This window comes from Plasmodium yoelii (assembly GCF_900002385.2).
Source record: "Plasmodium yoelii strain 17X genome assembly, chromosome: 9".
NCBI lineage: Eukaryota > Apicomplexa > Aconoidasida > Haemosporida > Plasmodiidae > Plasmodium > Plasmodium yoelii.
In genome coordinates, this window is record NC_036181.2 from 2,015,616 (window position 1) to 2,028,494 (window position 12,879).

At 21.0% G+C, this 12,879-nt stretch overlaps 4 protein-coding genes across 4 annotated transcripts; 2 read left to right on the plus strand and 2 right to left on the minus strand.

Moving 5' to 3' along the window:
* Positions 1–1,475: 1,475 nt before the first annotated feature.
* Positions 1,476–2,630, plus strand: PY17X_0951701 (uncharacterized protein; the record flags this gene model as incomplete). The annotated part of the gene is made up of 3 exons (XM_724042.1): positions 1,476–1,490; positions 1,627–2,454; positions 2,544–2,630. The coding sequence occupies 3 exons, from the start codon at positions 1,476–1,478 to the stop codon at positions 2,628–2,630; spliced, it is 930 nt and encodes a 309-aa protein (XP_729135.1).
* Positions 2,631–3,477: 847 nt separating this feature from the next.
* PY17X_0951801 (fam-a protein) lies at positions 3,478–4,950 on the minus strand (the record flags this gene model as incomplete). Its single annotated transcript, XM_034637541.1, has 6 exons — positions 3,478–3,501; positions 3,702–3,890; positions 3,971–4,080; positions 4,284–4,353; positions 4,442–4,685; positions 4,820–4,950. The coding sequence occupies 6 exons, from the start codon at positions 4,948–4,950 to the stop codon at positions 3,478–3,480; spliced, it is 768 nt and encodes a 255-aa protein (XP_034493493.1).
* Positions 4,951–6,361: 1,411 nt separating this feature from the next.
* On the minus strand, positions 6,362–7,764 carry PY17X_0951901 (fam-a protein; the record flags this gene model as incomplete). The annotated part of the gene is made up of 6 exons (XM_034637542.1): positions 6,362–6,403; positions 6,561–6,776; positions 6,861–6,970; positions 7,091–7,160; positions 7,261–7,507; positions 7,628–7,764. 6 exons carry the CDS (start codon positions 7,762–7,764, stop codon positions 6,362–6,364), a joined length of 822 nt encoding a protein of 273 aa, XP_034493494.1.
* A 3,550-nt stretch (positions 7,765–11,314) lies between these two features.
* On the plus strand, positions 11,315–12,372 carry PY17X_0952001 (PIR protein; the record flags this gene model as incomplete). The annotated part of the gene is made up of 3 exons (XM_022956697.1): positions 11,315–11,329; positions 11,452–12,195; positions 12,286–12,372. The coding sequence occupies 3 exons, from the start codon at positions 11,315–11,317 to the stop codon at positions 12,370–12,372; spliced, it is 846 nt and encodes a 281-aa protein (XP_022811015.1).
* Between the last annotated feature and the right edge of the window lie 507 nt (positions 12,373–12,879).

Genomic DNA, 12,879 nt, shown 5'->3' on the forward strand with positions numbered 1-12,879 from the left:
AAATAGTTAATATATTTGAATATAAGAATATTAATAAAATATAATGTTATAGTTTAATAGATAGAATAGCGTTATTATTATATGACTATACATCTAATAAAATACTCTACCAATAACTAATATTGAAATATGTTAATTTTATCGAAAAGACACAGAATAATACATTATAAACGTATCAATGTTATATATTTTGTTAAAGATCCAATTTGGGATTTGTAGTTTTATATTTTAAAAATATGGGCAATGGAGAAAAGGTTAAAGACTAATTAACGTTAAATGCCTTTTTATTGTTCCATATTAACACATATTATATTATCATTATTTAGTGAATCATCATTTTTTTTAATCTAAAATAGCATTGTTTTATCGTAAAATTAATAAAGTATAGAATTTTTAATAAATTATCTGAATGTATATACATCGATAAATATAGCAGTAGAATACATAAAACAAAAATGAGCTATGGAAACATTTAACAAATATTTATCTAAATATATATATTAAAAGAGAAAATATATCTTATCTCTCTCCTCTTAAAGGGCAATATAAGAATCTAATACACATAGTTTTCTATTATACTTTAAAACTCCCAGCAATACTTATTTATGTATTAATATTTAATATTAATAGAAAGGCATAATAAATGTTTAACATTTACTATGTATTATTTTAAAAATAATATAGATTCAAAGACTTATTTAAGCTTATAAATACGGGTTCAGTGCTAATTGTTGTTTTAAAGAATGGAAAAGATGGGAAAATATATAATAAAATTAGCCAATAAGGTATATTTCTAAATTGGGATATGTAGGAATAAAAATAAAGTTATCTAACGCATTAAAATTACTTTTTAATTTATCTATATTAAATAAAAATAATATGAATTTATGTAATTTGCATAGAAAATGGAACATGCAACATAATTTGAAAATACTATAATTTTAGAAAAAACTATATTACATATTATAAGAAACAATCATGTAACTATTTAATATATTTTAAAAATTGACTATTTATATACTTTTAAACATTATAGTAATAATGGATTTCTTAATTGTTTCGATTTTTTCAGTATATTCATTTTGAGACACCATTTATTAAAACAAAAGATATGATGTTGTTTATTTTCTATGTTAAAGCATATGTAAAAGAAAATATATTCTAAATTCATTACAATGTTAATTTTTATAATAATGTCCATATGAGTTTTATTAAGGATAGTAATTTTATGTGTAAACTTATATACATATAACCTATAATGCACAAAATAACCTTAATTTATGGGAATTTAAGTTCCATCAAAATATTATATTGTTCCAAATTACCTTTAAATTAATATTAAAAATGATAGGAATTTATTTAAACACAAACGATTTTATATTAGACTTCAATTATTTTGTCATTTATTAAGCGTAAAATATATAAAACAATAGTATGTTACATAATTTACATATTATAAACAAAATAAAATCACAATGGATTATGACCTGGTATCTGCATTTTTTAATAAAATTTCTTTTCCTTATATTTTTCGATGTCATATTATCTATAAAATTCATTAAATTTTATTTTATAAGAATTTCATTAACATATATTTTTATTATACTTTTATAAATGCTTTCTTAGTGTGAAAGGTTTCGTATATTAGTGGAACATTATCCCGATGAATTAAAAATTACTGAAGAACATGATATTCATCATATAGCAGGTATTAGGGATTACTGCCCTAATGGGAATTTAAAATACAACATATGCATTACTGAGCTCGATAAAATAAATGCTGCATGCTTATGGTTGTTCAATAAAAATATTGCTAATAGGCTTGATGATTTAAGTAAAGATCAGGTTGAATCGTTTATTATATACATTATGATATGGTTAAATTATAAGTTAAACCTAAAGAACGATGAACAAACCAACCTAAATAATTTGTATACTAAACATATAGAAAATAATGAGAATTATACTAACTGTAAAAGTTATGGTAAAGATTGTAGTAATAAATTAAAAGAAAAAACGGGATATAATGATTTTAAGGAAATCATGAATAAAAGAAAGGATTTGTTGAGCATTAATTTTGAAGATATATCTAAATTTTATGAAGCATTTAAATTATTATGTAAAATGCCTACTGAATCTAATGAAGGCAATCTAGAATGCACGGAATATTTGGAATATGCAAATAACATTGTTGGCAAATTTAATGAACTTAATGGAAATTCTAGCATTAGTGGAGACAGTTCATATAGTAAAGTATGGTCTACTTTATCAAATGATTATGATAGTTTTAAAAAGAAATGTAATGGATTTCCATCCCTTTCATCGATAAAAACAACACAATATAACATACAAAGTTCTGATGTTACATCATCAAGCTTTTCGATAGTAAAGAAATTAATTCTAGCTTTATCAATATTCAGTGCAATAACAATCTTTTTGGGAATTTTTTATAAGGTAAATAATAAGAAATTTAAAAATTATTTTCATTAAATATATGCAAACGTTAACAAAAAAATCGTACACTTCTTAACATTTTATATTAGTGTTCGTTATTTGTATTACGGAAAAGAGCTCAAAAACAACATTTAAGAGAAAAGCTAAAAAATATAAAGAAGAGAATGAATCATTAATATATGATTCGAAGAGAGTGACAATTTAGGAATAATAATAATGATTTATATATGTTAACAAACTGTTTATTTCGAAGTTATTTTTGGTCATAATTTTTGCACAATTTTTATATAGTTTTTATGTTGTGGGTCAGAGTTGAGTTTGTGTTTATAGAACCCATATTCGGGTTAAGTGTTATATTGCATTTAATTTGAATAATTTTATAATATTTATTAGTTTAAGGAATTGTTTTAAAGGTTTAGGGTTATATTGAATTATATATATCATAAAATGGTCATGTTATGAATATTTTTATTCTCCATTTATGTTTTATTTAATAGTATAATTTCTCAATGTGGTGTTACAATGGCAATATGCTTTAAATAGCAATACAAAAAGTTATTACGTATAACGTAAGATTTGCATTGAATCATTCTGATCACCTCATTAATTCCATTACAATAAATGGTATTAAGATCAAATATCACTTACAAATAAAGAATCGTTTAAATATATGGGATATCCCCCCAAATTTTAGTTTATAGATAATGTCCATGTTTGTAAACAAAAAAAGGTGATAAGTATTAAATGAAAGATCTTCATAAGTTATAACATTTTTATTTGTAGTATTCAAAAAATGAATACATATAGATGCATTATAATATTAAAAGAGATAAACAAATAACAGACAAGAAAAAAACAATCATAAAACAAAAAAACATTTTATGATGGTAATTTAAAGCAATCATTATGTATGGAAATAAGTCATTTTATTAACATAAATCTTCTAATATTACGGTGGTGAAAAATATATGGTTATTCATGGGGGAAAAAGTAATATAAAGCTTTTCCAATAATACATTTTTGTTAAATGGAACCATGTTCATCATTCTAAGAAAAAAACATAAATGGATGATTATATAAAATGTTTAAATTTGTTGCAAATTATAGTATATATTATAAATATGTACACTTATTTAAAACCATATTTTTTTAACAATTGTTGAAATAAATTATTATATTATTAAAATCTGTATACCGTTCATAGAGTCGATATAGATGACATAAATATGGTTCTTTCTTTTTTCAACAATGTATCCACTTAAGTTAACATAGCTTTTTTTTATTTTTCCATTTCTAATCTCATCTTCAGAATCAACTTCAGCTTGGAATAAATTTGCACTTTTTACTATTGTGTTTTCAAAATATTTTTTATTTTTACGGTTGTTATCAATTATATTTGCTGAAGACATGACAATTATAGTTTTGTTTTTTGATATCTACAAAATTAATAAAAGTTTATTTGAATAATACGAAAAATATTATTTATAACGAAATAGAAGAGGAAAGTTTTGCTTACTTTATATTTTGCAGTTATAGCATAAAAATATTTCTCACGAGTCCACGGAAGTTTTTTCCAACGTTGTTGTATCATTAATAAATTTGGAGTATACACACGGGCAATTTTTCCTAAAAACATATTATAAAATTGCATAAATATAATTAAAATATTATGAGTTTGAATATATGGAAAACAATAAATAGTATCATATAACAATAGGAATAATAAATCACGAAATGTCGAATAAATAGTAACAATAATAAATCACGAAATTTCGAATAAATAGTAACAATAATATGTTAATTCGACTAATTATTTATGTTTTGTATACTTTTAGCCGAGCTTCCATACACAAATTTGCTATGATCGGGATCCCAAAACTTGTTTATTAATTCATTATACTAATGGAAGTAAAGAAAAATAAATATTATAATTATTTTTTAATTTCAATTTGGTTTATAACTTTTAATGTTGTTCGTTAATTGATACCTTATTCGGATCATCAACTATATATTCAATTTTTTTAATTTTTGTATGCTTTTTATGTTTTTTTTTATATAAAACTATATTCTCAGAAGGAATTCCACCACAACGTGTATAACCTTTACTTGTAGCATGATGTTCTAACTGTTTTAAAGCGTCATTCATAAATTTGTACGCATTTATAGTTTCTTTGGGATCGGTATATAATAGGTGTTTGTTTTTTTGATATATTTCTTTTGTATTATCATAGCTAAAAATGAACATATTTTTAATGTGTACAAAAATAAAGTTATTGTATTTATAACATTTTTGCAAAGACATACATTTAATATTTTCATAATGAAATATGTAATATATAGTATATATATTGTTGTATTTTCTTACGTAGGATAACGTTTTGTTGATTTCTGTTTTGTATTTTTTTTTGGAACAAGCTCAGTTGCAAGGGTTTTATTATTCACATATAGGGGGATGATTAAAAGAAAAAAAACAATTTGAATATAAAATTTATTCATTTTTGAACTTTAAAACAAAATATTAAAATATATATTATTATTTTTTTTAATTAAAAATTCAAAAAATAGCACAAATACAATTAAAATTGAAGCAAATGGTTTTCTCAAATAAAGTATAAAAAACAAATATTTAGTTTAAAAAATACAAATTATTATTTAAACAACAAATTTGAATACTTTTATCAGATTGATAAGTTTAATATATTTTTTATTTAATTAATTCAATCACAAAACAACGTTAACAACAGAATTTTTCATAAATAATGAATATCAAAAATATTATGATCCATAATTTCCTTATATTATAATATCTAAAAATAAATAATTTTAATTATATTATATAAATGATATTTTTAATATATAGCATTATGAATACGCAAGTTTTATATTTTTATAATTGATTAAACTTAGTCTAAAATTTATAAATCATCACGTTACGTATGGAAATGCATATATACTTATATTAATAAATAAAAGATTATAGTACTATAAATATTATATTAAATAATTAATTTAATATGAGGAATGCATTTAATTCTCTATATTACTAATGCTACTATAATAACAACATATTTTACCTCATCATAATAGTAGTATGATAAAATTTATATTATGAGAATCAAACAATCTGTGATTTTTTTATCACTTTTAATACAAATTTTACTAAACGTTTTCTAGCAAAATTGTTAATTTCATAAAAATTATTTATTGGTAGTAATGTTGACACGATGCCTTTTTATAAATGAATACAAATTATAATTTCCCTTTTAATAATAAAACAAAGTATATATTAAATTAGAAAAAATACAAATAAAATATGAAGTAAAATATGAAACAGAATATGAAATAGAATATGAAATAGAATATGAAATAAAAAATGAAATAAAATAATGAAACATAAAGTTGCAAAGTCAAGAATATATAATGTAATTCATTTGTTTTTTTATTATAATATTCTTAATGGGTGAGTGTTAATTTTTTACGGGGGAAAATTATGTTTATGATTGATGGTTGATTGTTTATGGTTCTGGGATATTGTAATTACATTTTTTATAATTTGAACACTAATTAATTATATGTTTCATTCCGTATGTTTAATAATGAGATGATGTCCATGTTTGTAAACAAAAAAGGGTGAAATTATTAAATGAAAGGAATATGACAAATAAAAGATCTTCATAAGTTATAGCAGTTCTATTTGTAGTATTCAAAAAATTAATACATATAGATACATTCTAATATTAAAAGAGATAAACAAATAGCACACAAGAAAAAAACAATCATAAAACAAAAAAATATGTTATGATGGTAATTTAAATAAATACCATTCATGAAAATAAATCGTTCTATTAACATAAATTCTCTAATATTACGGTGGTGAAAAATATATATATAAAATAATATAAAGCTTTCACACTAATGGATTTAGGGAACTGTAAGCATGTTCACCAACCTAAGAAAAAAAACATAAATGGGTGAATATATAAAATGTTTAAATTTGTTGCAAATTATAAATATTTACACTTATTTAAAACCATATTTTTTTAACAATTGTTGAAATAAATTATTATTAAAATCTGTATACCGCTTATAGATTCGAAATAGGTGACATAAATACGGTCCGTTTTTTTTTCAATAATGTGTCCACTTAAGTTAACAAAAATTTTTTTTAATTTTCCATTTCTAATATCATCTTCAGAATCAATGTTAGCTTCGAATAAATTTGCATTTTTTACTATTATGTTTTCAAAATTTCTTTTATTTTTACAGTTGTTATCATTTATATTTGCTGAGCTCATGACAATTATAATTTTGTTTTCTGATATCTACAAAATTAATAAAAATATATTGCATAAATTATTGTGAATAATATGATTTACAACGAAATAGAAGAGGAAAGCTTTCCTTACTTTAAATTTTGCAGCTATAGCATAAAAATATTTCTGACGAGACCATGGCCATGTTTTGGAACGTTGTTGTATTATTACTAAATTTGGATTGTATACACGGACAATTTTTCCTAAAAGTATATTATAAAATTGCATAGATATAATTAAAATATGATGAGTTTGAATATGTGGGAAAGAATAAATAGTAACAATAATATGTTAATTTGGGTAATTATTTATGTTTTGTATACTTTTAACATTATCATCATTGAACAAATTGGCATGATCGGGATTCCAATACTTGTTTATTATTTTATTATACTAATGGAAATAAAGAGAAATATATATATATATATATATTATAATCATTTTTTAATTTCAATTTGGTTTATAAATTTTAATGTTGTTCGTTAATTGATACCTTATTCGGATTATCAACTATATATTGTTTTTTTTCAACATTTGTATTATATTGATATTTTATATCATCAAAAAGCATATAGTCAGTATAATATATATTATATAATCCATAATCAACTGTATTTGTAACATGATATTCTAATTGTCTTAAAGCTTCTTTCATAACTTTGCATGCATTTTTAGTTTCTTTGATATCGGTATATAATAGGTGCTTGTTTTTTTCATATATTTCTTGTGTATTATCATAGCTAAAAAAGAACATATTTTTAATGCGTCCAAAAATAAAGGTATTGTATTTTTGCAAAGACGTACACATTTAATATTTTCATAATGAAATATGTAATATATATATTGTAGTATTTTCTTACGTATAACGTTTTTTATTTTTTTTTGATTTGTGTTTTGTATCTTTTTTTGGAGAAAGCTCGGTTGCAAGGGTTTTATTATTCACATATAGGGGGATGATTAAAAGAAAGAAAACAATTTGAATATAAAACTTATTCATTCGGGGACTTTACAAACAAACTATTAAAATATATATTAGTATTTTTTTAATTAAAAATTAACTCAAAACAGAACAAATATAATTAAAATTGAAGCAAATAATTTTCTCAAATAAAGCATAAAAAACAAATATTTATTTTAAAAAATACAAATTATTATTTAAAAGTCAAATTTGTATGCTTTTATCAGATTTATAAGTCTAATATATTTTTTATTTAAATAATTCAACCACAAAACGACATCAATAAAAGAATCTTTCATAAATAATGAATATGAAAAATAAATAACTTTAATTATATAATTGATATTTTTAAATATAGCATTATGAATACACATATTTTATGATTGATCAAACTCAATTTAAAATTACAAAACAGCTCATTACGTATGGAATCACATATTGCTTACACTAATAAATAAAAAAGCATAGTAATATAAATATTATGTTAAAATAATTAATTTAATCTGAGGAATGCATTTAATTCTCTATATTACTAATACTACTATAATAACAACATTTTTTACCTCATCATAATAATAGTGTGATAATTATACATTTGTGATTTTGTATCACTTTTAGTACAAGTTTTACTAAACATTTTTCTAGCAAAATTGTTAATTTTATAAAAATTATTTATTGGTAGCAATATTGACGGCTATGTTTTTTATAAATTAATGCAAATTATAATTTTCCTTTTAATAACAAAATATAGTATTAAAAGTTAAAAAAAATACAATAAAATATGAAGTAAAATATGAAATAAAATAATGAAACATAAAGTTGTAAAGTCAAGAAATATATAATGTAATTAATTTGTTTTTTAATTATAATATTCTTAATGTCGAGGTGTTCATGTATTATGGGTCAAGGTTATGTTCGATGGTTGATTGTTTGTGGTTCTGGGATATTGTAATCACATTTTTTATAATTAATTTGTTTATAATTAAATTTTTTATAATTAATTTTTTTATAATTAAATATATTTATGATTGTGTATGTTTAATCTGGAGATGATGTGTAAATATACAACGAAAAAAGGGGTAGTGTGATTAATATGAAATAGGTGGTTAATATGAAATAGGTGATCAATATGAAATAGGTGGTTAATATGAAATAGGTGATTAATATGAAATAGGTAATTAATATGAAATAGGTGATAATATTTGTTTGATAAAGTATAATATATAGAATTGCGTGTTAATATAGATTTAAAATGATTAAAATGATTAAAATAATATATTAGATATATAAATATTGGTTATATATGACAATTGTCTATTATATAAAACTTGTTAATCAGGGGCTATATTGAATTATGGAGATTATAATATGCAATGCATTTTTGTTCGATGAAAAATTTTATTTAGTAAAAGTTATTTTGATTTAAATTATATTACGGGAATATATGTTGTAATAATAGGATTATATGTGAGGGTGGGTATGAATTATAAGATGATTCATTTGTATCAATTGTCTACAATATAATATACCTTCATATTAATACGTATGTTTTTAAGATTAATTATACATATCACTAATATATAATAGGTAGTGATAAAGTATAGGTTGATATATATCGACAATATAACGTTGTTTATAGATATTATTATGCTTCTAACATTTTTTAAGTTTTAATTGTAGCTACTATTCTTTCGTATTAATAGAAGTTGCATTATATACGTTAATTTATTTATCATAAGGTATACTAACATATTAATCACTATTAATTTTAAACTTTATAATTTTGAGGTATAAATATATTATATTTTAAAATAGTTAAAAGAAAAAACATAAGTATATTAAATATAATGTTATAGTTCTGATAATTATAAATAATATGATATATAGAATATCGCTATTGTTCTAATATAGTAAAATATTATACCAATTACTAATATTGAAAAATGTTAAATTTGGGAAACATATACAATTATATATTAATGCAAAGTATACAGAAAAAGTATGTAATAATTAATTTGAAATAATATTTTTATTAGGTTATTATATACATACAAATTCACAAATATATAATTTAAATATATTGTTATTGCGAAATAATATGTTCCAAAATAGTTAATTTAAAACAACAAAATACGGAAATATTCTACATTGATTTAAAGGATTTTTATTGAGTGCACTAATTGTTCCGTTGTACTATACAGTGATATACCATTAGTAACAACAATAATAATATTAGATTAATATATTATGTTCATTTGGTACACTATATGGATATAAATTCATTATATATTATTAAAGGTGTTATCATATTAAATTGTATGTATACAAGATCAAATGAAATATTATAACATTTATTTAAGTATGCTTTAATGCGATACATTAGACTACCAATACTAAGGAAAATAATATTAATAATTATATAGTTTCCTTAAAATATAGTTTTACATTATAGAACTAAGTATAGTTTATTATAAAATATAAAGGTAAACTGCATATTTAGAAAATAATTTAAGCCATTTTAAATGAACAATTTTAATATGTATACATGAATTAAAAACTTTAATGGTAGGAAATATAAGAAATAATTAAACTGTGTAGAATAGGTAAATCTTATATGGCTACATCCTTGTCTTAAAAAAGCATACGTCCCTTATCTCTCCTATCTAAAATGCAAATATACCAACCTAATTACACATAGTTTTCTATTATACTTGATAATTTGCATCAATAGTTATTTATATGTTTAATATTTACTAAGTATGATTTTAAAAACAATATACATTTAAAAACTTATTTAAGCTTATAAATACGGGTTCATTGCTAATTACCGCTTTAACGGTGGAAAAATATGGAAAACATTATAAAATTACTAAATAAAGAATACTTCTAAATTGGAATATGTAGGAATAAAAACAAAGTTATAGAACTCATTAAAATGAATTATGAATTTATATACATTCATTAAAAAGAATATAAATTTATATAATTTGCATAGAGATGTAAGTAAAATAACTTAATTTGAAAATACTATAATTTTAATAAAACAGTGGTTTATTGTATTAGAAACAAGTATATAAAAGTTTAATATATTTAAAAAAATGACTATTTATATACTTTAAGGATTATAGTAATAATATAATTTTTGTTTTTTTAGATTTATACAGCATTTAATTTTTTGAAGGACAATCATCAAAACATAAGATATAAATATATTCCTTTTCTATGTTCAAACATACTTTAAATTCTTTATAGAAGGACATATATTTTTATAATAAAGTTATACCAGATGTTAGTAAGAATATCATTTTTTGTATAAAATTCATTACATATATATTTAATAAAAATTGTATTAAGCAATTCTCTATTTAAGGTAACTTAGCTAATTAGCATAAACACTAATAAAACCGTTTTTTAGTAATAACATTATTTTATTATTCTATATTAATTTAATTATTGAAAAACATATATTTTTAACTACAGACAGCTGTTATATATTGGGGTAAAGTATTTATGTCACATATTGGGGGCATTGTATATAAAACAGCATGAGTTTATTCAATTTACAAATAAAAAATAAAATCCCATTATAATGAATGTTAAAGTGGTATATAATTTTTTAATAATAATAATTTCCTTTACATTTTTTGATATTTTATTACATAAATATCATTAAACTTTATTTTAATAATTCGCGTTTTTATTAATTGTTTTTAAATGTTTTTTTAGTGTGAAAAGTTCGAGAATGTAAGGAAATGGTTATCTTATGAAGTGATTGTAGGAAATAGTGCAAATATTAATGAAAAATTGAAAAATTATTGTGATAATGGATCATGTGATGGTATTTTCGATAAAATTAATGCTGGATGTTTATATTTGTTTGATGAGTTCTTTGCGGGTTTTACCCAGTTTACTTCTGTTGCAAAAAGAAAGATTAATATTGTTGATTACATTTTGATATGGTTAGGGTATATGTTAAACCTTAACAAAATTAATGAAAACGGCACTATAGACCTTTTTTATGAAGCATATATAAATAATGATCAGAAGTATAACACCCCAATAGATGGTGTTACTGGTTATAAGACTTATAATGAACTTGTAGATATAAAAGAAGATTTGATGAGTATTGATATTAATGATATGTCTAAATTTTATGATGCATTTATATTATTATGTGGCATTTGTACTGGGGTTAATGAAGAAAAGAAAAATTGCGATAAATATTTAGAAAAAGCTAAAAAGTTTGTTGAAACATATGATGCACTTAATGAAGATTATTATAATGGTGAAGGCAGCCCCTATAATCAATTATTATATACATTATCAAATGATTATTGTAATTTAAAAAATAAATGTAATCAATTTCCAACTCTTCCAACATATTCACGAAGATTCGTAATAAAAAGGACACTAATTCCAATTGCATTTATGATTGTTGCATTATCAATTTTCTTGGGAATTGAATATAAGGTAAATAATAAATCAATTAAACAATATATTCATCACTGATTAATTTGTGAATATAAATAAATTATATATTTTTTAAAATTTTTATATTAGTATTCGTCACTTGGATTTCGGAAACGATCTCAAAAACAATGTTTAAGAGAAAAAATAAAAAATATAATGAAGAAAATGATTCATTAATATATGATTCGAATATTAATAATGATTAATATATGTTAATAAGTTGTCTATTGGGAAGTAATTTTTGTATAATTTTTATATAGTTTTTATGTTGTGGAACCCATATTCGGGTTAGGGCTAAGTATTATATTGCATTTAATTTTTTATAATTTAAACACTAATTTAATATATGACCATTCACATATGTTTAATCACGCGGTAAAGCCTAAATATGCAACCCCAAAAGGGGTACTACCATTAATATGAAAAGAGTCACATAAAATTTTTTCATAAATTATAATATATATAATTAAGTGTTAATATATATTTAATATGATTAAAGTAAAATAACTATATTACATATATTAATTCATATTATGCTATATCATAATATGTTTCTTTATTTAATGAAAATTTTATTTAATAAAACTTATAACTTGTATCATATTTATTTTAATTTAAAGCATGTTATCCAACTGAACTGTAATAATAGATCTTCATAAAAATATCGATCGACAATCGACAATA